General features: G+C 39.2%; 1 protein-coding gene and 1 pseudogene across 2 annotated transcripts in view; both read left to right on the top strand.

Moving 5' to 3' along the window:
- The window catches only part of NTN4 (netrin 4), a 124,897-nt gene that overhangs the window by 34,487 nt on the left and 70,288 nt on the right, over positions 1 to 20,122 (top strand). For both annotated transcript variants that reach the window (XM_042947423.1, XM_042947422.1), the window contains exon 3: positions 11,906 to 12,184. In XM_042947423.1, the coding sequence (XP_042803357.1) occupies positions 11,906 to 12,184 (279 nt within the window). The remainder of the gene's footprint in view (positions 1 to 11,905; positions 12,185 to 20,122) is intronic.
- LOC122224949 lies at positions 14,642 to 16,166 on the top strand (annotated as a pseudogene).

Genomic DNA, 20,122 nt, shown 5'->3' with positions numbered 1-20,122 from the left:
ACAAGTGTGTCGGGTTTGTACATGAACAACACTGCCCCAAACCATTGACTGGGGAATCGAGAGGAACTATCACCAAGTTTTTACAAATAGCAGAGCTCAAATTCTGAGATTTTAGGAGTCCCTGCCATTTGCTTGATTCAAGCTGGGATGGCAGCAGTGCTCCTGGGGATACCTAAGAGTAGACCCAAGAGAGACCCAAGAGTAGACAGCATGGTATAGGGATTCCCTGGGTTGCACTGGGAAAGAATGTTCCCTTTCCTGAAGTACACGTGGAAGAGGGTATATTGCCTCCATAAGGACAAAAGACCCAGCGGGCACCATTGAGTGGCCATTCATCAGCAAGGGACAGGACCGCATGCAGATGGCAGGTAATCTGGTTGCTACTTTTTACTGGCTGTGCTTCACCATAAATGCCCACCACCTGCATGGCAGTATGGCTGCTTTACACCAGGCACACAAGACAGCACCAGACACAGCACAGTGAGGCTCTCCTCCAGAGGAAGGGAGGTGGTCCACACTGTGCCTGGTCCTTTAAGATTTGGAGTTTTGAATCCTGGCTGTGTGCCAGAGATAAAACATAGAGGAACTATGGCATCAGGTGTTCCAATGGCTCAGCACAGAGAGGGTGAGGGGGCAGGGATCTGATGTAAGCCTGAGACACAGGAAGGAGATTGTTCGCTTTTCTGTGAGGGCTTCCTGAACAGTGGTGGGTGTGAGGTCCCCTCTCTGGGGATGAGACAGCAGGGTGACAGAGTGATGCCATCTTCCCCGCCCCCCCCACCCACCAGCACAGTCAGACTTCAGTGAGCAACACAGCACTCCCAGTGGAGGCTGAAGCTGTTTACATCAAATCCGGCCCCCTACACCCCTGCAGTTGCATCGTTACTAAGGCAGGTCTGACTATGGGCCAGCACACTGGGCCTCTCCCCCAGAGGATCAGCACAGGCCCCCTGCATGCACCAAGTCTACTGATTATAGAGTGCTCCAAAGTGTCAGCTTCAGTTCTGGTGGAAATAGGACCAGGCTTTCTTCTTTTTTTCCTTTGGAATCAGGCTTATAGTTTTTTGTTTGTCTGTTTTTGTTCCTTTTCCTTTTCTCTCTCTCTCTCTCTCTCTCTCTCATCAGGATTTTTTTTTAATCAGGCTCATTTTAACAAACAAATCAAAGCATTCTAGTTAAAGGTCCACTGCAATACTCCTCACTGCAAGAAAGGGGGAACTCTGCAGAGGACTGACCTGTGGTAAAGAGTAGCCAAAACACAACAGCAGAGTGTACAAAACATACACTAGAAACACTTCCTGAAGCATCAGTCCCTGGACAGTGTACAACCCCTCCTTAACATAGGATTATTCTCAGCAACAAAAAACATAACAAGCTTTCATAACACGCAAAAGACAGAAACCTAAAAGATGGAGGAATTCTCCCCAAAAGAAAGATCAAGAAGAACTCACAGCCAAGGATTTACTCAAAATAGTTATCAGCAATATATCTGATCAAGAATTTAGACAACAGTCATAAGAATACTAGCTGGACTTGAAAGAAGCAGAGAAAACACCAGAGAAACCCTTCCTACAGAGATAAAAGACCTAAAAAATAGTCAGTCTGAAATAAAAAATGCTATAACTAAGATGCAAAACCAACTGAGTGTAATCACAATAAGGATGGAAGAAGCAGAGGAATGAATAGGTGACATAGAAGATAAAATTATGGAAAACAACAGAGCAGAAAAGAAGAGGGAAAGGAAATAAAACTATTAGATCATGAATATAGACTTATGGAACTCAGAAACTCCATAAAACACAGTAATATCCATATCATAGGAGTACCATAAGAAGAGCAGGAAAAGGGGGCAGAGGGTTTATTTGAACAAACTATAGCTGAGAACTTCCCTAATCTGGGGAAGGAAATAGGCATTGAAGTCCACAGAGAACTCCACTCAAAATCAACAAAAACAGGTCAACACCAAGACATATCATAGTGAAACTTCAAAAATACAAAGATAGAGAATTCTGAAAGCAGCTAGGGACAAAAGTCCATTAACCTACAAGGGTAGACACATAAGGTTAGCTACAGACCTGTCCATAGAAACTTGGCAGACCAGAAGGGAGTGGCATGATATAGTCAACATGCTAAATGGGAAAAATAGGCAACCAAGAATACTTTATCCAACAAGGCTGTCATTCAGAATAGATGGAGAGATAAAGAATTTCCAAGACAAGCAAAAACTAAAGGATTTTGTGAACACTAAACCAGCTCTGCAAGAAATATTAAACGGCATTCTTTGAGCGGGGAAGAAACCAAAAGCACCCAAGACTAGAGAAAGAACAGAGACAGTCTACAGGAACAGCAACTTTACAGGTAATATAATGGCACTAAATTCATATCTATCAATAATTACTCTGAATGTAAATGGACTAAATGCTCCAATCAAAAGATATAGGATATCAGAATGGATTAAAAAAAAAAAACTAGACCCATCCATATGCTGCTTATAAGAGACTCATTTTAGTCCCAGTAACACCTGAAGATTTAAAGTGAGGGAATGGAGAACAATTTATCATGCTAATGGATGTCAAAAGAAAGCCAGAGTAGCCATACTTATATCAGATAAACTAGATTTTAAAACCAAAACTATAACAAGAGGTGAAGAAGGGCACTATATCATAATAAAGGGGTCTATCCAACAAGAAAATCTAACAATTGTAAATATTTATGTCCTCAACTTGGAACAGCCAAATATATAAGTCATATGATAACAAACTTAAAGAAACTTATTGGTAATAACATAATAACAGTGGGGGACTTTAACACCCAGTTACAACAATGAACAGGTCATCTAAGCAGAACATCAACAAGAAAACAATGGCTTTGAATACACACTGGACCAAATGGACTTAACAGATACAGTCAGAGCATTTCATCCTAGAACAACAGAGTACACATTCTTTTCAAGTGCCCAGGGAACATTCTCAGGAATAGATCACACACTGGGTCACAAATCAGGCTTCAACCAGTACAAAAAGATTGAGATCAAACCATGCATATTTTCAGACCATAACACTATGAAAGTTTAAGTCAGCCACAAGAAAAAATTTGGAAAGACCACAAATACAAGGAGGTTAAAGAACATCCTACTAAAGAATGAATGGAACCAAGAAATTAAAGAAAAAATTAAAAAATACATGAAAGCAAGTGAAAATGAAAACATGGCAGTTCAAAACGTTTGGGATGCAGCAAAGTTGGTTGTAAAAGGGAAACGCATAGCAATACGGGCCTTCCTCAAGAAGCAAGAAAAGTCGCAAATACACAACCTAATCTTACACCTAAATGAGCTGGAAAAAGAACAGCAAATAAAGCTGGAAAAATAACAGCAAATAAATCCTAAAACCAGCAGAAGAAGGGAAATGATGAAGATTAGAGGAGAAATAAATGATATAGAAAGCAGGTCAATGAAACTAGGAGCTGGTTCTTTGAAAGAATAAACAAAATTGATAACCCCCTAGCCAGACTTATCAAAAAGAAAAGAGAAAGAATTCAAATAAATAAAATCACGAATGAAAGAGGATATTACAACCAACGCTGCGGAAAGACAAACAATTATAAGAGAATATTATGAGCAATTATATGCCAACAAACTGGGCAATCTAGAAGAAATGGATAAATTCCTAGAAACATGTAAACTACCAAAACTGAAACAGAAATAAATAGAAAACTTGAACAGATCCATAACCAGCAAAGAAATTCAATTGGCTATCAAAAATGTCCCAAAAAATAAGAGTCCAGAGCTGGATGGCTTCCCAAGGGGTTTCTAGCAAACATTTAAAGAAGAGTTAATACCTATTCTTTTGAAGCTGTTCCAAAAAATAGAAATAGAAGGAAATTTTCCAAACTTATTCTATGAGGCCAGAATTACCTTGATTCCAAAACCAGCTAAGGAGAATGATAGACCAATATCCTTGATGAACATGGATGCAAAAATTCTCAACAAGATTCTAGCAAATCAAATACAACAGGACATTAAAGGAATTATTCACCACAATCAAGTAGGATTTATTCCTGGTCTGCAAAGGTGGTTCAATATCCAAAAATCAATCTACCTGATATACCACATTAATAAAAGAAAGGATAAGAACCATATGATCCTCTCAATAGATGCAGAAAAAGCACTTGACAAAATGCAGCATCCCTTTCTTGATAAAAAACCCTCAAGAAAGTAAGGGTAGAAGGAACATACCTCAACATGATAAAGCCCATATACAAAAGATCCACAGTTAATATCATCCTCAGTTGGAAAAACCTGAGAGCTTTTCCCTTAAGGTCAGGAACACAACAGGGATGTTCACTCTCACCACTGTTGTTCAACATAGTACTGTAAGTCCTAGCCTCAGCAACTAGACAACAAAAAGAAATAAAAGGCATCCAAATCAGCAAGGAAGAAGCCAAACTTTCAGTCTTTGCAGACATGATACTCTATGTAGAGAACTTGAAAGACTCCACCAAAAAATTGCTAGAACTGATAAATGAATTCAGCAAAGCTAAAGGATATAATATCAATGTACAGAAATTTGTTGCATTTCTATACACCAATAACAAAGTTGCAGAAAGAGAAATCAAGGAATCAATCCCATTTACAACTGCACTAAAAACCATAAGATACCTAGGAATAAACCTAACCAAAGAGGTAAAAGAACTGTCCTCTGAAAACTATGTAATGCTTATGAAACAAATTGAAGACACAAAGAAATAAAAAAACATTCCATGTTCATGGACTGGAAGAGCAAATATTGTTAAAATATTGTTAAAATGTGTATACTACTGAAAGCAATCTACATATTCAATGCAATCTCTCTCAAAATAACACCAGCATTTTTTTATAGAGCTAGAACAAACAATTCTAAAATTTATATGGAACCAGAAAAGACCCTGAATAGCCAAAGTAATGTTGAAAAAGAAAAACCAAAGCTGGAGGTATCACAATTCCAGATTCCAAGCTATATTACACAGCTATAATCACCAAAACAGTATGGTACTGGCATAAAACAGACATATAGAGAAATGGAACAGAATAGAAAACCCAGATATGGACCCACAAATGTATGACCAACTCATCTTTGACAAAGCAGGAAAGAATGTCCAATTGGAAAATAGTCTCTTCAGCAAATATTGCTGGGAAAACTGGACAGCAACATGCAGAAGAATGAACCTGGATCACTTTCTTACACCATACACAAAAATAAATTCAAACCAGATGAAAGCCTAAATGTGAGACAGGAAACCATAAAAATTCTAGAGAACACAGGCAGCAACCTCTTTGATTTCAGCTGTAGCAACTTATAAGACATGTCACTGGAGGCAAGGGAAACAAACACAAAAATGAACTATTGTGATTTCATCAAGTTAAAAAGCTTCTGCACAACGAAGGAAACAGTCAACAAAACTAAAAGACAACCTATGGAATGGGAGAAGATATTTGCAAGTGACACATCAGATAAAGGGCTAATATTCAAAATCTATAAAGAACTTATCAAACTCAACACCCCAAAAATAAATAACCCAGTTAGGAAATGGGCAGAAGACATGAACAGACATTTCTCCAAAGAAGACATAAAAATGGCTAACAAACACAGGAGAAAGTGCTCGACATCACTTATCATTGGGGAAATAAAAATCAAAACCACAATGAGATACCATCTCACACCTGTCAAAATGGCTAAAGTAACAATTCAGGAAACAACAGATATTGGTGGGGATGTGGAGAAAGGGGAACCCTCTTATACAGCTGGTGGGAATGCAAACTGGTACAGCCACTCTAGAAAACAGTATGGGGGTTCCTTAAAAAGTTAAAAATAGACCTACCCTACCCAACAATTATACTACTGGGTATTAATCCAAAGTATACAAATGTACTGATTCGAAGGGGCACATGTACCCCAATGTTTATAGCAGCATTATCCACAATAGCCAAAGCATGGAAAGAGCCCAAATGTCCATCAACTGATGATTGGATAAAGAAGTTTGGTATTACATAATGGAATATTAATCAGCCATCAAAAAGAATGAAATCTTGCCATTTGTAATGAGGTAGATGGAACTAGAATGTATTATGCTAAGCAAAATAAGTCAGAGAAAGGCAAATACTATATGATTTCCCTCATATGTGTAATTCAAGAAACAAAACAGATGAACATAGGGGAAGGGAAGGAAAAATAAAATAAGATATAAATAGAGAGGGAGGCAAATCAAAAGAACTCTGAGCATTGATGGAGAAGAGGTGGGTGGGGGCATGGGCTAAATGGGTGATGAGCATTAAGAAGGGCACTTATTGTGATGAGCATTGGTGTTATATGTAAGTGATGAGTCACTAAATCCTACTCCTGAAACCAATACTACAGTATATATTGACTAACCTTAATTTAAATAAAAACTTGGGAGAAAAAACTGGTAAACAAACTAGTAAATAAAGAAGAGAAAATTGAGCCCAAAGTAAGTAGAAGAAAGTAAGTAATAAAAATAAAAGCAAAAATGAAATAGAAAAACAGGAGAGAAATCATTGAAAGCAAAAGCTGCTGTTTTGATAACATAAAGATATGGGAATTTTAAAAACCACTAAAGAACAATTGCAGTTAGGATCTTAAAGCTTCCATTTTTGGTAAATAAGAAAACTAGACCACAAACCATGGAAAAGGTGTAATATTTGTATGTGTTTGGGTGCTTGATCATGCCTGCTTGATCCCTTTTCTTAAGAATGTGAAAGACCGTGTGTACTATTGAAGAGAAGGAATCCATAAAACCATTTGAAATATATTACATATTTTTATGTAGGTATTTATACATATATGTATGTATTCATACACTTTCTCATCAAGAGTACATAATTGTAAGAACATTTTTCCTTTTTTATTTTTCTAAATCCTATTACTTATTTGGCTTCTCCTTTTTAAAAATGCTATTTGGAAAAATGGTTCATTTATTTATTCATTCAATGTAATTATGAAATGCTATAATATGCCAGGGATGTGCTGGGGGACAATGCTGTTAACCAGACAAACCTACTGAGCAGAGTCTATTTTGCGATACAGACAAGTAAACAGACAATAACAATGTACTAGCATGATCCGGGCACCTGGGTGGCTCAGTCGGTTGAGTGTCCAACTCTTGATTTCAACTCAGGTCATGATCCCAGGGTCATAGGATCCAGCCCCACGTTGGGCTCTGTGCTGGGCATGGAGCCTGCTTAAAATTCTCTCTCTCTCCCTCTGCCCCTCTCCCCCACTCATGCTCTTTCTCTCAAAAATAAAAATAAAAATAAAAATAAAAATAAAAATAAAATACAATGTACTAGCATGAAAGTGCTTTCATGGAAACACAAGTGCCAACAGAGTCCACAAGATGGGCAATCACCTCGGACCTGAAATATTTCTCAAGCTAGTAGCTAAACAAAAATTTTAAAATGTGATAACTAAGTTTCTTGAATTATTGTGATCTAACATAGGCAATAAAATTTTAATTATGTAGCAATATGTAAATGAGTTTGGTACTCAAAAGACTTCCTGTCTATTATGTACCTAATATTTACTTCTTACTCTGTTCACATTGTGTTAAACTCTGTTGAAAGTTTCATCTCAGTAAAAATAGGACATATGGAATTCTATTTTAACTAATTCTCACTATTATTGAGAGTTAGAAAAGAACATATAGGTAATTCTAACCTGTTCAGAACTTTTTAAGGATCTCTTTGTTATACTAAGGCATAAGAAATGGCAGAGCCTAAAGCCAAAAGTCCAGATCCTTAGGCAAAGTTTAAGGGATTCCAGGCTTAGAAAGTAGGCCAAGACCAGAGAAATGTGAAAATCCCAAAGATTAAGTAGGAAAGGGTTTGTGATTCACTCAGAAGCTCAGATAGGTTTTAAAATTATGTATTTCATTTAAACCATTGATTTCACATTTGGAAATGTATCTTCAGGATATTATTATAAACTTCTGCATTTTAGCTATAAGATTGTTCACTGTAGTTGGTTATACCGAAAAGTTGAAAACAATCTAGATGCCTAACAACAGCAACCTGGTTAAATAAGTTATGTCATATCCGCACAATAGAATCCTAACCAGATTTTTTAATTATGAAAGAGTGTTTCTCAAACTTTATTGTGCATCAGAATCATCTGCACAGCTTGTTGAAACCCAGATTGCTGGGCTCCATCCCCAGAGTTTCTGATTCAGTCAGCCTGGTATAAGGGCTCAAGAATTTGCATTTCTAACTAGTTCCCGGGTTGACACTGATGCTGTTGGTCTGGGAGCCACATTTTGAGAACCACTGATGTAGAATTATTTTCACTGAATTGGAAAAAATTCACAAGGTATTGTTAAGCTGAAACAAAGCGGTTTACATTATATTCTATATGTATATATACAGAAGATTAGATGGGAAAATATTGTGGAGTCGGTATTCCTGGCTGTCCTTGGGACTGCACTGTAGATTCTTAATGTCTTCTACATTTTTGAGTGACAGATTTCTCTGTAATGAGCATAGTATTAATCACTGAAATATAACCCACTTTCTTAATTTGAAAAATAATATCAGGAAGTCCTGGCCAATAGCACTAACAAGCTGGAAACACTGAAATAGGCTCGATCCTAGTTCTCCTCTGGCTTGTTAACTATGTCTTGCAGGGGTGTACCTTCAGACGCACTCATAGACAGAGGAACAGTGGTGGGCCCATAGATACACCCTGTTCCTGATGGGGACAAAAACAGAAGAGGCTGATATATGAGGGCTTCTACAGTTTTTCTTACTTCATTTTAGTAGTGCCATGCAGGCTTCTTCTGGAGATGTTTGAAGAAAAACTGGGTGGGACCCAAAGGGCGACCTGCCAGAAGTTTGAAGCATCTGGATTGGCGCACTCTTTGTTTCCTGACGCAGGGTAGATCCATTTCCCAGAGTATCAGATTAAGGCGTCTCCTTTCTGGAAAAAAGATTTCATGGTTTAAATTCCCGTTCACTTTGTGTCTGTGGCACTCTGCTGTCTCCTTTCCAGCATGCAGCCTCAGGGGTCATGATGTCCCTTCCCTGCTGATATCAGCGTGCCAACTGTGGTGTCATGCACACTAAGCACAGAGCCGCCATTCAGCTTCCACAGTCTGGGTTCAGGAAGCAAAAGAGCTTCTAGTTCCTACAAACCTTGACAGATCTTCCTCTAGCCTTGCATATGCTAAACAATTCTCAGAGGACGGGGGTTATAAGGAGTCGGGGAGGGGGAACTAGGGTAAATGTCAAGGATAAATACGTGATAGGAACAGAGAGAGCAAACAGTACCACCAATGTTGAGGAAAAGGAAGGGTGGACCACAGTTTAGAGAAGGATGCCATATGCTTTTCAGTAGAATACTTATTTGGTAAGCACTGTGACCCTTTTCCATGTCCTTGTATTACTGTGGTTGATAAACCAGGAGGTGGCCACATTACTGATTTTATTTAGAGCAAGTGTCCTTCACGAATGTCTAACAGAATGCCAGTATTGGGGTGTTATTTGAAAAATAAGTGTCACATAAAACTCACAATGGGTTCAATTTTTTAATTTTGTTAATGATTCAAAATGTAAAAACATGCTGTGATATAGGCTATCATTAAAAGAGACATTACTTCCATATTGACTTTCAAGTAGGTGACATAGTATTATTGGAAAACTGTATTCCATATGTTGCTTTCCACCACTTTACATGTGAATAAATGGGGCAGAACATTGTTAAAGTTTAGGATACAACTTTTTCCAAGGTTTGCAAGTTCAAAAATAGCTAGAGATGCAGAGGTTGGTTAATGATTCAGTTATTTGTTTTTATAATTTCCTACCTCTTCCCTTCTAGTGCTATAATATGAATTCAGTGTGTGAATCTGTTTAGGACCTTAGAAAAGGAAATTAAGTTATTTAAAATTCTCACCTATTACTTAAATGCCAAGAACAATGTTATAATCAATCAATTCATTTACAAAGAATTTATTGAATACTTCCTCTCTGCTAGGCACTGTCCTGGGATCAGCAATTATCCTCAAGAAGTTTACTTTCTAGAGACCAGGAAGACAGTAGTAAAGCATTAAAGTACAACTACAATGTATCAATTGGTAAATAAGCGCTAAGAACAAAAATGAGGCAGGCTGCTATAAGGACTTTGTATTTTATTCTGAGAGAAATGGGAGGTCCTTGGGTGGGGGCAGATTTAAGCAGTGACATGCTCTATTTATAGACATTCTCTATTTATAGAGAATCACTATAGCTGCTGGATGGAGAATTGGCTGTGAAGGCCAAGTATCCATTGAATTATCACTCCTCCTTAAGTTATATTTCATTTAGGACAGTTCTGCACCTAAGTATGGCTGGAGATGTGATCCTGCACAGTTGATTCTTGCCTTTTCATCCTTTCATTGCAAAATCAATTCTTAAAATGAAATTTTTATATCTGAAGTATTCCTTAAGGAATTTTTTTCCTGGAAAGCTCCTTTTAGATACATTCTCTCTAAATGGGAGTTTATCCAAAGCCTACTTTTTAATAATTACTTTACTTTCATACTACTCAGTTATCAAAATATTTCGGATTTCTTGTGAGTAGAGTTTTAACATATCTTTAAAAAGCCAAGAGATGCCTAAAATTTTTTTCAGGGGAGCTTTGTGTCTCTTATTATATAAATTAACAAGATTGCTTAAGGTTTTGTTCTGTTTTTTTTTTTAACCTGCATACTAAGGTATAACTTGGTATTGGTCTCCTTATGATACTGTTTTATGTTGTGAGATAGTTTGGAATTCCTTTTTTTATATTCATTGCTTTCTACTGGCAGTGATTTTCTCTCCCACCAGCCTTACTCCCCCAAAGTTAAGACATCCATTAGAGAAGTTTGTACCACTCCACCCCAGGGGCCCTTTTATTACCCCCATATAACGTATGGACACACACACATGCCCAAAGTCCATCCCTTCTGAGTCTTCCTCCCTCTGGTTTCCTCCTCAGAACTAAAGTTTTAAATTGCCTTTCAAGTCTATCTGTAACATACACAATAAAAAGTTTTATTACTTATACTTTACATTTAACCAAAATACTGTTAACTAACTTGATCAGCCATTTTATTTTCTACATTTGGATTTAAAGGACTTTTAACTGATTTCAGAAATCAAATCCACCCTGAAATGACTATATATTTACTACTCATAAGAATATTCCAAGAATGTACCACAAGCTTGGAAGGCAGATCCAGAAAAGGAGAACCAAAGGTATTTGTAGCAACAGTGGCCCCAATTAATAACTGATTAGTCTTTGAAGGGTCACACCTCATTTGGAAATAGAAGTGTCTGGATCTTGATTTTGGTGCTTCTCTTCTTCCCCCTTTTTAATCCATTCTCCTTATAGAAGTGGGAGTTATCTTTTTAAAAAATGTAAATCAGATGATATCAGCTCTCTGCATATGACCCTCCAATGCCTTCCCACTACAGTTAGAATAACTACCATGGCCTTTAAAGGACTCTCTATTCATGATCTGTTATGCACTGGCTCCGTCCTCTTCTCTAAAAACTGTCCCCTTGTTTCCTGGACTTCAGTCACACTGGCCTTGTTGTTCTTCCTTTAATAAGCCAAGCTTGATTCAGCTTCAAGGCCTTTAAACTTGCTGTTCCTTCTGCCCAGAATGCTCTTCCCCCAAGATCTTTGCATGGCTGCCTTCATCTCAAGAGTAAGGTCTCTGCTGGTTACTCAATTTATACTTCTGCATCTGAACAGGCAGCACCTGTGTGATCAAGGTCTAAAAATCTCTTATCACTTGTAGATGACAAAAGGTGTAACTCAAACCAAGACTGTATGAGGCAAACAATTTGGGGTTTGCACACAGTCGTATATACTCATGGTATTTTTTTCTTTCTTTACAGGTTATTTTCAGAGCTTTGTCACCACCATATGATGCAGAGAACCCTTATAGTGCCAAAGTGCAGGAGCAATTGAAGATCACCAACCTCCGTGTGCAGTTGCTAAAACGACAGTCTTGCCCCTGTCAGAGAAATGACCTGACCACAAAGCCTCAACATTTTACACATTATGCAATCTATGATTTCATTGTCAAGGGCAGCTGCTTCTGTAACGGCCATGCGGATCAATGCGTTCCTGTTGATGGCTTCAGACCTGTCAAAGCCCCAGGAGCATTCCATGTGGTATGTAAAACAATTCCTCACCTGTGAAGAACAAACCGTGAGTTACTTTCAGCTTTGGACATTGGTAATCGAAGTTCCCTTAGAGTTGGTCTGCTCTCACATAGTCCTCCCTGTTTCTTCCTCTGCTGATTCACTCCTCCGACTCCATACCCATCTTTTAAAGTGCCAATTAACTTGTGGTTTAGTCTTCAATTTTAGAATTATAAATAGTCAAGTATGATAACCAGATTCCTTGGAATACATCCATGCCAATTTTTAGTGCCATGACCTTCAGATATGAAGTGTAAGGTGAGCAGTAAGAGAGGTTGGCATAATCATATTAGTGGCATTATCACTCAGAAGCCAGCTTTGACAGTAAATGGGAACCATTGTTGAAGACATTTTAAAGTGGAAAAAATAAGAACTTCAGTTTAATGCCTGGTATCTTTTGCTGTTCAGCCAATAGAATGAATAATAATTCTCCTCTGTGAAGAGTTGGCCTGACCCCCTCTCACCCTAAACCATGGTTAAACTCCCTTTTCTCTGCATTCACATATCTCCTTGGGCTTCCCTCTCAACTTTTGCTTGTCTGCATCTCCCAGGAGATCACAAACTCCTGATGACAGGGACTGCGTGATCTCTGTTGCCTTAGTCTGGTATGTTACTGGAGCCAGAATTAAGTGTTTGATTGAGTGATAGCAACATAGGAATAAAAAGATAATCAAAACCTATTGTCATTGTCCTCACATCACCTTCTTCCAAAAAACAAGGTTACAGAGTGGCTCAGACAGCAAGTGCCTTGTTGGGATGCACCCAAAGCTATGCGGATTAGGCAAGGGGAAGACAGGTAGGAAAGCACTTCAATTTTTAAATTTTATATTTTTCTCTGATACTTCGGATCAAAGCAAAAATAAATAAATAAAAATTTGAAGATCTCAAAGTATCCTTATTTCATTTTGTAGAGTAGACTTCCACATGTGTCATCTTTCTCCTAGCCCTGATAGAGGAAAGGGTCATAAGGGAGCATGAACCAGTTAGCCAGCAGGACAGTTTGTGTCTGCTGGGCTAAGTCCCTAGGGTGCAGGACAACATTGGGGTAAAAAAAATGACTACAGAATCAGCCAGAGTTTCAAAAACAGAAACAATGCTATCACTCTAGAAATGAAACTGGGGCTCCCAAGTTGGAGAAAATGAAACATTCACCCAACAAACTAGTTTGCAAACACTAATGGATCTCTGAACTCACATTGCTTCAAATAAAGGATGGACTAATTTGTAATACCTAAGATAATTGGGTTCAAGTATGATTGAAATAGAAAATAACCCAGGGGCACCTCGGGGCCTCAGTTGGTTAAGCATCTGACTTTTGATTTCAGCTCAGGTCATGATCTCACATTGGTTCGTGAGGTCGTGCCCCAGGTGGGGCTCCATGCTAACAGTGTGGAGCCTGCTTGGGATTCTCTCTCCCTCTCTCTGCTCCTCCTCTCCTAACTAAGCAAACATAAAAAAAAAAAAAAAAAAGAAAAAAAAAGAACCCAGACATTCTAGACACATGTCAATCTACTAGACTGTAACTAGAAAGTTTATGTGAAGTAGAGCACCAATAAATTTCGGCCACTAAGTGAATTAGTGAAAGGAGAGCATGCAGGCTGCAATGGACTGAATGTTTGTGTCCCTCCAAAATTCATATGTTGAAAACCTAATCACAGTGTGATGGTATGTGGAGGTGGGGCCTTTGGGAGGTAAGTAGGTCATGAGAGTAGAGCCCTCATGAATGGGATTAGTGGCCTTAAGAGCTGAGAGAGCTAGCTAGCTCTCTTTCTGCCACGTGAGGATACAGTGAGCAGTCAGCAGTCTGTAACCTGGAAGAGGGTCTTTATGAGAACCCGACTATGCTGTCACCCTGATCTTAGACTTCCAGTCTCCAGAACTGTGAGAAGTAAATTTCTTTTGTTTATAAGCCACAAGCTGGTCAAGGGATAAAATCTGGAAAACTACAAGCTGAAGACCAACCACACTGGCCACACAGGCTACCTGAATGCAGTGACTGTCTCTCCGGATGGATTCCTCTGTGCTTCTGGAGGCAGAGATGGCCAGGTCATGCTGTGGGTCCTCAACAAAGGCAAGTACCTTCATGCACTAGATGGCAAGGATGTCATCAATACCCTGTGATTCAGCCCCCACCACTGTGGCTCTGTGTTGCCACACGCCACAGCATTAAGATCTGGAACTTTAAGGTCAAGATCATTGTAGATTAGCCGAAACAAGAAGTTATCAGTATTAGCAGCAAGGCAGAGCCACCCCAGTGTACCTCCCAACCTGGTCTTCTGATAGCCAGACTGTTTGCTGGCTACCCAGACAACCTGGTACAGGTGTGGCAGGTGACCATCGGCACACCCTAGAAATATATGCTAGAGCTTTAGAAATTAAAAAATGGCTTTCTGACTTAAAAAAAGGGAGAGAGAATTCTATTAACTTTGCTAAATTTGAAAAGGGATAAATACAGAGTTACGAGAAACTTCTATAAAAGTCTCAAAATATAACTATTCTATACAGTCTTCTGCCAGCAAGAAAACTGTCAGGCAATGAGCCTGAGCCCCCATGTCTGCACCACTGGCCCTCCACTCCATTCTGCCACTACCCACTGAACTTCTTGTTGCCACCCTGGTACTGCTGCACTCTGGCAGCATCCTCTCCAAAATCACCACAGTCTTCCACCTCAGCCTCACCACCTGGTCTCTGCAAGAGTCAGCTCCTGGTGGGCCCATGTGGAGATGGGGCCTCCAGATCCCATCCCGAGAGTCACAAAATACTATAAGAGAGACACCAGTAGCAGAAAGAATCTGGTAGGAGGTGTCTACCAGTATAATGGAGAGCCTTATGTCCTCCCTAGCATCTGGAAGGCAGAGGCCCAGGTTGATGTAAAAAATATGGACAAAGAATATCTGTCCATTGCAGGACTGGCTGAATTTTGCAAGACATCTATAGGACAGACTCCAGTGGAGGACAGCAAAGAGTTGAAAATTGGCCAGTATATCACTGTGCAGACCATTTCTGGAATTAAGGCCCTGGGTATCAAACTGGTTTTCTGCATAGATTTTTTAAGATCAGCCAAGATGTCTTTTCTACCCAAACAATCAGACACACTGGCATGCAGCTGCAAGGTTAACAATACTATGACCCCCTCCCCCCCACAAGACTTGTGGCTTTGACTTCACAAGCACTATGGAGGACATTTCAGAAATGCCATAGCAAAGTGTTCTTCTGCACACCTATGCCCACAATCCCGTGGAAGTGGACCCTCATTCTGAGAAATAGAAGGAAATAGCAACAGCAGTGAAAAAAAGAATCTCTCTACGTTCTTTGACATGGCCTACCAAGACTTTGCCAGTAGTGATGGTAACAAGGATGCCTAGGCTGTACATCGCTTCACTGAAGAGGGCATTAATGTCTGTCTCTGCCAATCCTATACCAAGAACATGGGCTTATATGGTAACTGTGTGGGAGACTTCACTGTGGTCTGCAAAGATGCTGATGAAGTCAGAGGGGTGGAATCACAGATGAAGACACTGATCCATCCCGTGTATTCCAGCCCTCCTCTCAATGGAGCCCGAGTTGCCTCAACCACTCTGACCATCTAGATTTTCAAAAACAATGGTTGTTAAGAAGCACAAGTTATGGCCAGCTGCATCATTAGCATGCAGATTCGGCTGGTCTCCAACCTCAAGAAGGAGGACTTCTCCCACAATGGGCAGCACATCCCTGACCAGACTGGCATATTTTGTTTCACAGGGCTAAAGCCCAAACAGGTGGAGCAGCTGACCAAGGAGTTCTCATCTACATGACAAAGGTCAGCCTCATCTTTGTAGCAAGGATCATCTTGGACAACTGGGCTATCTTGCTCATGACATCCACTCAGTCACCAAATGATTTTCCTGATGAGAGGGAACAGAGTCAACTGTCCTGTCTTCAGCCTCTGTATTTGTGAGATTCACAGGATGAGGGAGGGTGGAGGTGATTGGCAGATCATTTCTTTCAACCACTCAGTGAATGAATGTTGCTCAGAAAATAACATGTAGTTAAACAGGACAGGGGCATCTGTAGCTGGTGTCTGGAACTGTGTGGCTTGAAACCAAACTCTCCCTCAGCTTTTTATCTATAACTTTTCTAAAGTAGTTTACATGTATAAGAGAGTCACATTCTTAAAAGAAAACCATCAATCATGCCATTGTAATATTGCAGAAGCTTTAACTGAAGCACCTTACAGTGTTAAGAGTTCCTCTGTGGACCCAGCGTGAGACATAGCCCTTGTTAAAGGCTTTGTGAGAAGACCTAGTCCTAACATTAATGGTCAGCCTGTTTATCTTCCCGTGACTGAGCAATCTTATCAATAGACCATGTTACTGAAATCGTGTTTTATGAAAACCAGAATCTACTGCCACTGCAGCAAGGAAAATTAAAAATGCTCTTTCCTATCTTGTTTAAGAAAAGAGAAAGAAGTTTCTCCCTTTTTAATGTTTCCAGGCATTTTAATGTTCCTCTCTTTTCCCTTATCCCTGCTGTTCTTTGCCTACGGCACAAAGATCTCTAACTAGCCTAGATTTTCATCCTGTTCTACTGCCTGATTGGCCATCAACCCCATTTTCTCAGGATTTATTTATTTGAAGAGTAAAGGACATAATTTGCTATTCATCCCATACCCTCGTCTTTCTCAGCAATGAATAGTGGAAGAGTAGGCAACTGCACTTTATTTCAGCATCCTTTTCGATGATTGAATGTTCAATTTTCTCCCGCTGGGTTTTGCCTCTGCACAGTGGGACCTCATACTTCTGTTCAGTGTGGTTGTACAGTCTTGCATCTCACATCATGAGTTGGGTAATGCAGGGTAATACTAGGAAAGAGGATATTCTGGACCTTGGTTTTAACCTTGTGTGCTGCCAGCTGGGCTCAGGCTTCACCCTTTGGAAAGATAACAACCATCTGCTCTAATCATGTAGACTTATTGCAGCCTGGGTTCTCTGTCATAATAAAGTTACTGTAGGATGACCTTTCCCATCCCAAAAAAGAAAACTGGTAGCCTATAGAAAGGATCTGGATAACCAAGTAAAGGGGATTATTTAGTAAGTGTTTTTCATTTTAAAATGATGTTGGAATGAGAAGTCTCCATCCTAGAAGACCTTAGCGGATTGAAACTTCACTTCCTTACTAATCTCAGGTCACTCTGAAATTGGAAGCAACTTCCTTTTAAAATAATACTAGTTTGGGGGCGCCTAGGTGGCTCAGTTGGTTAAGTGTCTGACCTTTGATCTCAGCTCAGGTCTTGATCTCAGAGTCATGAATTCAAGCCCTGCATTGGGCTCTATAGTGGACATGAAACCTACTTAGAAAAAATAATACTGGTTTTGTGCCATGCTGCTCCCCAATTTTCATATCGATTTCAGCAGCAGTGGTGGTAGCCCCTAGTACTGTAACTACAGCATGTGCCAAAACCAGGCAAGATCAAGTCAAACTTAGAGCCAGGGCAGGGTAAGGGAGAAGAAACAGGCTAAGTGGCCAATGGTATGTTGGCTTCCAGGATCCAGTTCTATGAAAATCCTTGTCTCTACTTGCTTTAAAAAAGTTATTTTTGGGGCGCCTGGGTGGCGCAGTTGGTTAAGCGTCCGACTTTAGCCAGGTCACGATCTCACGGTCCATGAGTTCGAGCCCCGCGTCAGGCTCTGGGCTGATGGCTCAGAGCCTGGAGCCTGTTTCCGATTCTGTGTCTCCCTCTCTCTCTGTCCCTCCCCTGTTCATGCTCTGTCTCTCTCTGTCCCAAAAATAAATAAACGTTGAAAAAAAAATTTTTTTTAAAAGTTATTTTTGTTTTTTAAGCCATAAGCAATTGGACCAGCAGACGCTTATGATTGGAAATAGGAATAGTTCTAGTTTCAGATTTTTCCCATCCCTAAGCTTAAGTGCATTTTATTTTTATGTATTTTTTTCTGGATTATAAAGAGTTGGTATTAAATTTGGGAATGATTGCCTTTTTTAAATGTGATATTCTTATTTCCATAACTGCTTAGATGAGCAAATTGCACATTAAAAGCATACTCTTGTGTAATTAATTAATAACATGGCCATAAGGTCAGTTGTCCTCCCACATTTGTATGAACACTATTCATTTTACATATGCAGGTATAAATAACTGGATTCCTAAATTGTGCCTGTACAATGGAAAGTAGCCTCTTGAAAAACATTCTTTTACTAGTCAGTTTGTCATAGGTATGTGTGTATAAATATAACATTGTTTAGCACAGTTTTTCTTATAGTTAGTGGTCCTGAACCAGTGGCACTGGGAGCATTACCTGGGAACTTGTTAGAATTATCAGTTCTCAGGCCCTACCCCAGCCCTACTGAATCAGAAACTCTAGAGATGGGGCCTAGGTGATTTCAGTGCTTGCTAAAGTTTGAGAGCTGCTGCTTAATAGACTGTGCCAATTCATCTACTGTTGTCAGGATGAGTAATTAATTAATGAAGTCTGATTTTATGCACTAGAATTTTTGATGGCCGATGACAATTAAGGAAGTTAATGCAAATGATACTTAATCTGTTTCTCAAGTTATCTAAGATGTTAGGGTCATTTTCTCCCTGTGAGAGAGGGGAGCAGAAAAAGGCACAAAGTGCAAGTTGGCACCCTCATTTACTTTGAAACACTCCTCCTATGTCTTTTACTACCACCTTCATGCTTCCCCTTCTTCCCAGATACATTCTCAAATACATTCCATTTATTCTTTACCAGTTCAGATTTTTCTCATCTGTTCATTTTACTGGAAGGCAGAACAGTGAAGTAATTAAGACCCTAGCTTTGGAGTCAGATCTGGATTTGATTCACCACACCATTTGCTAAGTTACTCAGTCTCACTGAACCTCAGTTTCCCAAGAAAATAAGATCTACCTTATATAGTTATTGTGAGTTTTAAAATTATGATAGCCTGTGCCTGGCATATAGTAGCCACTACTGACGTTGCTATTACTATATTGTATTACCCCAGCCACTTCTACTTCTTCTCCCACGTACACTTCTTCCCCCTAACAACAAAAATAAATTGTAGCTTATGTGCTGTTTGACATGTTCACAAGGTTGGGGGTTTGTGACAAGGAAACTTTGACTCCAGCCTGTTTGGATCCCAGACATTATGCAAAAAGGAGATCTGAAGCTTTTTCTCTTTGCAGCTGGAAAGGACTGATGTAGTTCTCTTTTTCCTAGCAGCTGGTGATTTTACAGCTGTTGGATGATGGATGGTAATAAGGAACATGGAACATTTCACTGTTTTAGTAACATATCATTCATTGGATACCACAGAAGCCTTAGAACACTGTGAAGAATTGTTTAAATACCTTGCTCTATACTTGTTAAGGTGGATTTTTCCTTTGTAATGAGAAACTAATTATAAAAGAGTATCAATATTTTAACTGGTGTATTCTAAAACTAAGAGTAAACATTGAAACCATATGTAGAACCATATAGTGGGGTTTGAGGAAAATGTCACTTAGCTACCTAACTCTGTAAGGCAAGTGTTAGAATTACTCATATAGTTTCATTACAAACATTTTTCTCATCTGAATCTGAATACATTATATATTTATGTTTGCACATCTCATATATCAAGTTTTATATTGTCAGAACAGGTTTAAGACTACATTTTTCATCTTCAAAAAAATTTTAAATGTGCTGTGGAATAAGCCAAAAATAATAATTAGAAACCTCTTAACTCTTCAAGGAATTAAAGAAAAGAACAAGGGCTTGAAAACAGTAATGAAGGCAGCAGCAATCCAATCATTTCATTTGTCACATTAGGATCTGGAAGAAAGGGTAATCCTATCACCAAAATGGTGCACAGTGTTGTGTTCCAAATATTAACAAACTTATTATAAAGCCTGCCAATTTGATACAGTTAGTATGAGATTATCCTTAATCC

This window comes from Panthera leo, chromosome B4 (genome assembly GCF_018350215.1).
Source record: "Panthera leo isolate Ple1 chromosome B4, P.leo_Ple1_pat1.1, whole genome shotgun sequence".
In the NCBI taxonomy this organism is placed as follows: Eukaryota; Metazoa; Chordata; class Mammalia; order Carnivora; family Felidae; genus Panthera; species Panthera leo.
This window is presented reverse-complemented; position numbering and strand designations above follow the sequence as displayed.